Here is an 11,266-nt window from a genome sequence, read left to right on the forward strand (position 1 = left end):
TTGGAGACAAAGTCAGAGAGCCGAGATTGTGCCGGTTTGGACAATTGCAGAGGAGAGATGCTGGATATATTGGGAAAAGGATTCTAACGATAGAGCTTCCAGGTAAAAGAAAAAGAGGAAGGCCTAGGAGAAGGTTTATGGATATTGAGAGAGAAGACATGCAGGTGGTGGGTGTAACAGAGTGACATGCAGAGGAAAGGAGGATATGAAAAAAGATGATCCACAGTGGCAACCCCTAATGGGAGCAGTCGAAAAAAGATGAAGAAAAATAAAATAAAAAGAAGAGCCCAAATTCCAAACACTTGCAAGACTGCCAGGCAAAACATAGGCAGGAAGTCAGAAACAAGTATATAAATAAATATGTAAAACCAAAAGAAGCATCACAATCAATGAGAAAGTACAGAATTAAAATAAGAATTTGGTTTTCACTAGACAAGCAAAATGACTTCATGTGACTATTAAAAAAGTATATTTGCTATTAAAGTGAAACTGGAGAATGTGACAACAAAAACAGGATGAATTAAACATGGCTTGACACAAACTGTATATGTGAGGCGTGGTGGACAATATGGAATGATAATCAGTTATCCTAAAAGACTAACAAGAATCAAACTTACAAATTGGCAATATATTATAGTAATTAAGCCTCTTTTTACGTTTTTTTAATAAGTAGCTTTATATCTTGCTAACCACTGAAATACATTATTTACTTTGCATCCCTATAAATAGTTCAGGAATAGCAAGACAAGCACTTTAATTTTTCCAGAACATGACATTTGATTTAAATTAGTGAACATTTTCCAACTTTACCTGACTTTTTTGATCACTGACATGTTCATCTTCTTTTTTCCTATTAGGGCAATATCCTAGTTGGCATAATGCAGCAAGAATGTCTCCAAGATTGCGAGTCATGACCATACTTCCTAATGATGGATGATCAGCAATATCAAGTAGCACTCTGCAGGTAATTAAGAGCCTGTGTGTCCCAGAAGAATGGGTTACATGAGTTGTTGCATTCGTTACCTCCGCACCAAACTGAGACCTGCAGTGCAGGGGAACACCTACCCCAGGGAGAAGAAAAGGGCAGATTCCAAGACTGATCACAAACTGAACGGCTGCATGAACAGTTTTCTGCTGTGAAATGCTAAGAACATCTGGAGGCAGTGGAGGGGCTGCCTCTGAAGTTCTTTGATTTGGCTCTGGTGGTACAAAAGAATTAAGGAGGTCCATCATACATTCTTTTAAACAAGTCAAAATCAAGAGGTTTTCCAGTACAAACATCCATGTGGCATCATCTGATTCCATAAACCAATCTGTTTTTCCCTTTATTGTTTCCCTCAGATTGTATAAATCTTTGTACCTTGGATTACTCTGGATTGTCTCTCCCAAAATAGATAAATTAAACTGTAGCATCTTCTCAAGTGTATTCTCCTTCCTTCCTTGTGCAAGGATAAATGACGGTTCTAAAAAACAATTTAACATTGAATACAGTTAGCAAATCACATATAAAGTTCTTTCTATAGCTAAATAGAATTGTACAACAATATAATACATAAATAATTTTATTTATTGTGCTTCTGTAAAAAGAATAATTTCCCCCTTGAGGACAAATTGATAGAGGACACTTTCCCTATCAATTTAAACATGTTCCAATTCATTAGAAGCTAAGAGCCAATAATATACATCTTTCTTCTAAACTACTCATCCAGCTCAAGTTTACTGGGATACAACTTGCATCCTGATAGGAACCAACCATTACTGGGTGTTATGGTGTATAAAATCTGTACATTCTGGTTTCCATTATATTTTGTTCGAGACAAGACAACAGATGAACTAAGACACATTAAAGCAGGTTTTCTTCCCTTACACCTTACTTTTATAACACTAGTTTAAAGCTTAGTGCTAATTTGGTTTACAGCCTAGGACAGGAAGAACTACTGATACTACAGAGTACATCAAAGGTTTTGTTGTTTGGGATAACGGACAGTGAATTAATTCATCAATCATTTTGACAGTCAGCCAATCAGGTGGATGTTTTGTGAAACCAAGGCATGACATTTCATAATAAATATGCCTTGGTTTGAGAGAGAAGAAAAGAGAAGAAGCAAAGAAGAAGAGGGACGGACGAAGACAACACTGGTTGTCAGAAAGGCATCATGGACATCGATTGCTAAATCAAACGCCTCCCTGGGACATTCATCCTTGTCATCTGTAACTTTGTCGTAAGCTTTTTCTAAAGACTATATATATTCAGACTTTCCTATCAGTACCTATTTTCTAGTATTCTTTGTTCCAGTGGTATTATTATTCTTGTAATAAATACCATGTTGCTTTTAACTTTCTATGCTTTGTCTTAATGTCTAGAGTGATTGAAGTAATAAGTTAGACTTCTTTGAGCACCTGGTGACAGACGAATTTTTGCCATTATTTCTGTGCTGCGGGGTTTATAAGGCTGAGAGTGAGAGCGCTACTCGATAGTTAGGGACAATACGATAAAGAAGGTGTTCTTGGCTGATAAATGGCCTATAGTCAAGAGTGCTGAGTCTTTGTATGTTTAAATGTATTTTTGTAGACCAAAAGTAATATTTAGGTCTGAGATATCACTAAAACATCGTATGTTGTTCGTACTGAAAATAAGTAAGTCTCTTGAAGTGCTAAATGACATTCCTATAGCACTTGTGTGGTTTAAAGTGCTAAGGGTTAATCAGCGTGTGTGTGTCATTCATGGGGCACTGTTGTGGTTAGGGTCTGTGTGTGTATTTATCTATGTGTGTGTGTGCTCATCTTAAAGTGCAACAGTAGACCAACCCGATAACGAACTTGACAAGAACACTTACCCTGGAGGAAACAGGTAAAGGGTAAGCAGAGGGAAATACCACGATAATACACTAGGTCCTTCAGTCTACTGTACAGTATACTCTCAGACACACTCACTCATACCAGATCAGTAAACATAACATACATCTTTGGGGTGTGAGATTAAAAAGTGGTGCACTCATAGAAAAATCCATGCAGACACAGACAGAATGTGTAAACTTCACACAAAATGAAACCAGTCTGGGATTCAAAAACATAAATACAGAAGGCTTTGGTTACACAATACTACTGTATAACTTGGTATGATGAGACACAAGTCATTTATCCACACTAAAACACTCAGGAAGACAGCAAAATACAACAATTAATTTACAAGTTATTGTTAATTTTGCATACTATAGCAAATGCTGTAATCCTTTCAAATAAGAAAAGGTCAAATTTGAAATATGGTACTTTAAATTTTAATAATTAGCCACATAGCTCAAATGTAAAAAAGTAAGCACTAATAACGAAAGTACTTTTAACCTAAGTAAATAACACATTATACACAAAGAAAACTATTCAATGTGTAAAAACTCATAATTACTGCAATAATAATAACTCATCCACTTAATTGCTTTACTTCACAAGTATAAAGGATGAATAAAATTATGGAAACACCTAATAAGGAATAGGGCCATCCTACATCATCAGTACAGGCACAATCTGTCTTGGACCAATGGCAAGTTAGCCCTGATTGGTGCATACTAGGACCATTCTTTGGGAAGTCTTCTTTTCTCTAAAGGATGAAGCAGTAATAAATCTTTTCAGCATTCCACAATCCAGAAATTTGAGCAAATGTGCAATGCTTACATCTTGTGATTAGGGAAGCCATCTAAGGCATTTGAGTTTATCTTAGTGATCACAAAACCATTCTTATTAGTTTTGTTGGGAGTATGAATGCATTGTAATCCTAAAATAGGGTAACATCATGAGGGAATCATGTTTCCATCATAAATGAACACTTGGTCATGTAAAACTGACTCAGATGTCTTGCCATTAAGGGTCTTTTCCAGTGTATCTGAGATAGTACCATACTAGCTGTGGATAAAAAGAGACTAATACTACAGTACTAGAGGATACAATCCTCAGGTAAAACTGCTGTTGCAATGAACAGTGGTACAAGATTAATATAGTGGAACCTCGGGTCACGAACGTCTTGGACCACGTACAAATCGGGTTATGACCAAAAAGTTCGCCAAACTTTTGCAACTGTTCACGACCACACAGTAGGATGACAAACTAGCCAGTTTCCCTTCCGGTTCGTATATGCCAATGATTTCTGCATGTGTTCAGTCTCTCCCTGTGCATTCCCTGGGCAGCAAGCGTGCGAGTGAGTGAGTGAGCGAGACAGAGAGAGAGCGCAAGAAGGAAGTTAAAGAAGGCAGTAAAGCCTTTACCTCTCACAGACTTTACCTCAAAATTTCTTGGTTGTTTATGGTTAGTTTTTGTATAAATTACAGATTTTTCAAATGTTCATTTTTTTTCCCTGTGCGTAAAACTCATTAAAAAAAGTGTTTACAGAGAGCGGTTTGTAAGGCTATAGCATGAACTCTTGCAAAGTTAGTTTTCTCTGTTCAAGGTTTCATCAGTGTTATTCAATGTTTTTATATTTAGTTTACAATTATACTGTGCATTCTATGGTATAATTAACTATTTTTGTGCTTAAAATGTTTTTAAAAATATATATTTACATACAGCTCGTATGGTTCAGAATGGATTACTTGTATTTACATACAATCCTATGGGGGGAAATTACTTCGGGTCATGACCAAATAGGGTTGCAACCAGGGTTTTGGAACGAACTACGGACGTGACCAGAGGTTCCACTGTACCAGGTTTAACTAAAACACAGCTAGTCATCTTGTTGTTTCATGTTTCTCCTCGGATTTCTCAACAGGTCATCTAATTATTAACAGCAGTGGGCCAGCAATTAACATCTCACCCTCTCTCAATTAACAAATTGCAGTTGCAAAATTCCTCTCAAATTAATGAGAAAGAGCAGAGGGAAAAAGTAAATTCTCATGTAAACATAAAAATAATTTCAATCGTTAAGCTATATCTGATCAAAATGAGTGTCGCTGATGTTACTGTAAAGGTTATTCGTGCCGAGCACCTGAAAAGGCCATGACGTCTATGGAAAGAATACAGAAAATAATGACGACAAATGGTAGAAAAACAGTTTGTTGTTAAGTATACTTGTCTCTCTGGTACTCATGGGTGGATGAAGACCAACCATCATGGTCACATTGGTGTGTGCCCTGGCATATGTAAGAACAAAGTAAAGCAGTTGTTGTATTATATTCACCCCAAAACATATTACCATACACACCTATCACTTACAAACACATCACCCAAAATATGAGGTATTATTTTATCTTTCATAGTCTCTAAAGTAAACATGTAAGTGTTGTTGGCTAATCCATTCATACTATTTGGAGAGCCCATAGCAATTGTAAGATCACATTTATTTATATCATGTATGTTACTGCATTGAGTTTTAGACAATAAAATTTGTAACTACAAATGGATTTTAGAATGTTGATATCACAACTGTGGAAATAACATCCCCAAACTTCAGAATTGAAGGTCAGAATCACTGCAGATTGCAACTGCTGACACCAACTGACCTATACATTATGTCCTGATAAACTCACTCCTACCTAAAAGTATATGTGTTTTGCAGCTACAAGCATGAAATTTCTAATCAATAGCACTGCACTTTTTTTTCTGTTTCCACAATACTTTGCCCCTCAATCTAATGCACAAGTGACCGCTGGATTCAATTTCCAAGGGAGACCAACCTCCGGCTCATTTTATTTATATATATACATATATATATATATATATATATATATATAAATATTACAGCCTGAATCATATGGGGGGGATGTTTAAACTATTAATATTATAACTCATTTCCTCAACTACATAAATAACACAAAAAAGTTAATACTTGCCATTCATTGTGCACTCAGCTTTTCCTAAACACCAAATTAATCTAACAGTCTCCAAAGCGTATTAAATACACAGTCAGAGGTAAGACAATATTCGTAATGAATGTGTCATCACAGCACAAACTTCACAGTAGAACACAGAAGCTGTACAATACATATTGTGAGAACTCTAATTTTAGATCTGAAGAACACTCGCAAAGATAACGCCACAACACTCATAAGGAATTCAGTATGAAGGAAACTAGCAGCATCTTTCAATGTGCACTTTCTGAACCGGTGGTCGAGTGACTTCTGCATCTTTTTACTTTAAATGTATGTTGATCGATATTTTCATGCATCACTTCTATTTTCATATGGCATTGAGTTAAATATATTTGATTCAGTATCTCACTATACTTCAGTCCAAATATAAATATAAAATATGGTTTTGATATTTTATAATGACATATTTATGCTTTTTCATGTCTATAATTGTCAGTCTGATGCATGCTAAATTTCTAAGTTGGTTAAACCTGCTCAAGAGGTGATCTAAGCTAGCATGCAACTTTGCTACCCTTCTCCAAATACAAAAACCACACAGCAACTATACTTAGTCTTAGTCTTGATCCGCTGTTAATTCGAAGCTCTAAAGGCACACTTCAATGGCACTAAGCCCTAGAGTTAGTCTTCTTAGTGTAAATACGTATTAAGACCAGACAAGCACAGGGTCACTCCCAGCTAAGGGCACCCTGCAACTGACCCTATATAATCATGCAGAGCAACTGCCAAGATGATGAATTAAATGAGTTGGCTGCCTATACCTTTAGAGATCCTCCACCATTGTTTAACAGTTAACAACAGTTACTGGCTCACTCCAAAAAGAAACCCATCCAGACAGATAAAAGATAAATGGCACTTTATTTGTCCCAATTGGGGAATTTAGCTTTTTTTTTTTTTTTAAACAGGCTGAATGAATTGAATGAATAAATAAATAAATACAATCCCTAAGAAAAAAACTTCTGACTTCGCCAAAGATTAAAAAAAAACAGTCATCAATAGTCACTGACATGTTGATGTAATGTTGTGGTCATTTCTGGAGATATATTTTGGTGGCATGTACCAGCTCTTCTAGGATGCCTATCCCTGTCAATTAGCTTCAACTTACAAACACTGTTTCTCATTGCCAGTTCAGTTTGTCTTTATTTTCCATTTGTGCTAATCAATTTTGAGACTGTTCCCCTTGATGCATTAAATAATTCAGCATTTTGTACTGATTCATCTGCTATTTGTTACAAATTTTTGGCTTCTTTGTAACTCCTCTTCTATAGCTGACACTGACAATCAGCCTAATAGGATATTTTTGAAGCTTTTGTAATTGCTACTTACTTACTACAGTGTTAAACTCATTCTTCTATGTGGTGTTTCAATTTTTCTGTCCACCTCTACATTACGAATATATATTTTTCCTGGGTTTTGCATGACAAAACCACTAGAATTAATAAGAATATGTGGAAATAAAAAAAACAATATTAAGATTTCAGATAAATAACTACATGCATGGATGAACCAGCCCATATATAAAATATGAAAATAATTAGAAAAAAATACACATTATGCTTTTGAATCATAATTGAAAGTTCTAAACAACATGGCCACGTATAGCAGAATCATATTATGAAGAAGACAATTAATTCCACCATTAATGATGAACCTGCTTTTGTCTGTGTTCAATAATATGAAAAAGTCAACTTTCTTTTTACGAAATATTATGCGGAGTGTATGCTAAAATATGAATAGTTATAACGTAAAGCAGTAAATAAAGACCTACAGTCTCGGATCTTTTATTAAATTTGGTATACATGCATTAAAATAATATTAACAGTGTACTGAATAATCACATACTTCGTTACCAAGAACAACTCTCCGTGATTCATAAGGTTTTGTGCATTTTTTTACCACCAGAGTGTTTAGTTGCATGTCAGGTAACATTTGCCCTGATTTCACGTATAAACTTATACATTGCGAAATACATCACATGATGAACCAGTGAATATTTACTAACCTGAAACAGGTTTAATAAGTATGTCTAACGCATCAATCAAAGACCTCAGCAACGCAGTCATTTTGTAATCACGATATTACTACAACAACGTGCCTTCTTTCTAGACACGCCGCTAGCTACCCGCTGTCGCTTTGAAATGACGTTTAGTAGCGTCATTAAATGAGTCATAGGTACGTATTTCTCTCGAAAGTTGCTATCGAGTGAAAAAAAGACAGTATGTATGTATGTATATCGGGTGCGACTAATCAGAACCTATAAAGTTGTAGCAAAATCCCGTAAAATGAGATTACTTGTGTTTTGTGCGGATACAGTAAGCGGACATTGGCTACGCTATGTTTGTCACTAAAACGCAGCATATGGTTAAAGAACACCACTCAGCTCGCGGGGGTCGTCGTAGATTGCCACAGAATAAAACAGCAGCATTTCCAATAGAGTATACTGTAGTACTAGGGGGTTGTACCGTGTTAGCCATTATGAATGTAGTGAAAAGTCAAGTAAAATGACACCTTTTATTGGCTAACTAAAAAGATTACAATATGCAAGCTTTCGAGGTAACTCAGGCCCCTTCTTCAGGCAAGATGTAAGGGGCAAAAGCTTGCATATTGTAATCTTTTTAGTTAGCCAATAAAATGTGTCATTTTGCTTGACTTTTCACTACAATAGAGCACTGTAATTGCAGAGCGCTGTACCTATCAGGCCAGTCAAACGCCCTCAATGTCAGTCACGTGACACTTATCGTAGACTACGGTTAACAATAAGGTCCCGTTACACTATGGTTAAGATTCGGGGTGTGGGAGGGTTATCTGCCTCAGGGAGTTTGCATTTCTGCCCTTGTCCAAAATAGCGGCATTTTCTTCCAGTCTTTCATTAAGATTGTCTGTGAGATGCAGTTTTTTAAATGTAAAAGCAACGTTTTATTTCATATAAATGTTTTTTGCTTTAATAATATGTCGATAAATATATATATATAGTTAATATAGTAAATATACATATAGTTAATATAGTATATATACATTTAGTAAATTAAATGTACATATAGTAAATAGACATATATATAGTAGTAAACATACTACATATCCAGTATGAAGCAGATTTTTTTTAATTACAAAAATCTGTTTAAGGCTATGTGACAACTAGATAGATAGATAGAGATAGATAGATACTTTATTAATCCCATGGGGAAATTCACATACTCCAGCAGCAGCATACTGACAAAAAACAATATTAAATAAAAGAGTGATAAAAATGCAGGTATAACAGACAATAACTTTGTATACATTTACCCAAAGGAATTAATTAATTACTAAGGCTATACAAATCTATTTTATTTTTACCTTATTAAAAAATTTTATTTTAAGACTCAACATTTGATCAATGATACGAGCAGAGTTTTTAACCTTGTCTCAAACGTCAAAAGATAAAGTGCATTGGATAACACAATATACAATAATTCACTTTATACTATGGTAATGCTTTTTTCTTTATTAAGACGCCGATAAAAATGTGTTATTACTTCAACATCACAAAGCCCACAAGTACATATAGTAAATATAGATGCATATTTAGCATGAAGTAGATTATCAATTACATAAAATCTCTACAAGTCTTGTTAAATTAAAACATAATTTCAACAACCAGATTGAAATTATTTACTCCCATACTACATTAAAGTAAAACCACCATCTGTTTACAATTCCAATTTTTACTTTCAAATTACCATTTGCTAGAAGTTTAAAAAAATTCCTGTTTATTTAAAAGGAGACTCCAGAAAAAAAACAACAGAGAAACAAAACATAGCAATTAAGCAAGGTTTTACAGAATTATATCATTTTTGACATTTACATGCATTTTTCTTTCTTTTTTATTTTCCTTTTTCCACTTTTTGTCTCTTCTCATCTGCTTCCCAAAAGGCAAATAACTAAAACCATTTCCAATTCATCTCAGTGTCTATGCCCTGATCCTTATGAAAGAAGAAGGCCAAGTAAATATATTCTTCCAAAAATCCAGGTAATCCTGTCTGTACATGAGGGCTGTTCGGACCCCCTTTGAGCTCCAGATAGCAAGATTTCCCCATGTGATGCTGAAACTGTAGGTTGGGCCTTTTCTGCTGGTATTTCTCTTCAGACCTCTTCTTCATTGATCCCAGTTCCCTCTTAAAGAACTCAGTTTCTGGAAAGTCTGTTTTTTTGAAACTCTGGCCCACATGTTTTAAAGACATTTGTGGAGTGATATAAATAGTGCATAGGGCAGTTCAATCAAAAAGGAACCTAGGACCCAGTATTTTTGTAAAGTGACTTTAGCAAGCCATATGGAAGAGAAAATTTTGTTTTGTTCTTCAACATTTACAGGTGTTGCTGTTTCTTCATAATTCCCTTAGTCAAATCCATTAATGGTGAGCAGATGAAGTGGGTAAACAACTTTATGAAGCACAGGCAATGCTGCCACACGACATTTCCACTGCCTCATATCAAACTGTGCCAAAATCTTTAGTTCTCCTATAGTTTCTTTCAGCAAGGGATCTAAAAGTTGTACTAAACATAGTTTTAGCCTCCTAGTCCTCAAAGATATAAGATATATATTACAGATATTAAGCCTACAATATTCAGGCCTACTTAACTTAAAAAATCTATAGACATTTAAAATGTTCAATCTGTCTAGGTATTATCAAACATCACCTTTACTAGCTATTCATTATTGTGCACTCAAATGCTAAAGAATGTAAAAGATCAGGCCAGGACATATACAGTTTCTAGTAAACAAAAACTGTAAAACAAAAATTAATCTTTGAAGATTGTATTGTGATTTAATGTACTATATGATACCACTCGCATTGTTGTTGGTGTCATGAATTTATTATTTAATATACAATACCATTCAGATTATATGTATGTTTATAATTTGATTGTATATTGTGTTATTTGGGTGAGTAATTAACATGAACAGTTGTCATTATTGTTCTTGTTTCTCTGTTCTGAGATATAGAGCTATATATACATACAGCATTATTAACAATTATGAATTATTGCATTAGAATTTTGTTACCACTACCTTTACCATTTATGTTAGGTAAAATGCCCAGAGGGGATTGGGCGGTCCTGTGGCCTGGAACCTCTGCAGATTTTTTTTTTCTCCAGCCGTCTGGAGTTTTTCTGTTTTTTCTGTCCACCCTGGCCATCGGACCTTACTCCTTTTCTTTGTTAACTAATGTCTTATTTTAATTTCTTATTTTTTCTTTTATTTTTCTTTTCTTCATTATGTAAAGCACTTTGAGCTACTTTTTGTATGAAAATGTGCTATATAAATACATGTTATTGTTGTTGTTGTTGTTTGCTTTTTTATAAAAAAAACATTTAAGTCTTCACCTTTTAAGTGATTTTATTTAGTGAGTGATATAATATATTCTTGCATTTTG

General features: G+C 34.7%; 1 protein-coding gene across 1 annotated transcript in view; it reads right to left on the reverse strand.

Annotated features, from left to right (window-relative positions):
* tango6 (transport and golgi organization 6 homolog (Drosophila)) overlaps window positions 1-7,977 on the reverse strand; it is a 177,235-nt gene extending 169,258 nt beyond the window's left edge. The window contains exons 1-2 of the mRNA XM_039763515.1: window positions 7,855-7,977; window positions 811-1,463 (exon numbers count right to left, since the gene is read on the reverse strand). Coding sequence (XP_039619449.1) covers window positions 811-1,463; window positions 7,855-7,915 — 714 coding nt within the window. The 5' untranslated portion in view covers window positions 7,916-7,977. The remainder of the gene's footprint in view (window positions 1-810; window positions 1,464-7,854) is intronic.
* Between the last annotated feature and the right edge of the window lie 3,289 nt (window positions 7,978-11,266).

Source organism: Polypterus senegalus, chromosome 9 (genome assembly GCF_016835505.1).
Source record: "Polypterus senegalus isolate Bchr_013 chromosome 9, ASM1683550v1, whole genome shotgun sequence".
Taxonomy (NCBI): domain Eukaryota; kingdom Metazoa; phylum Chordata; class Cladistia; order Polypteriformes; family Polypteridae; genus Polypterus; species Polypterus senegalus.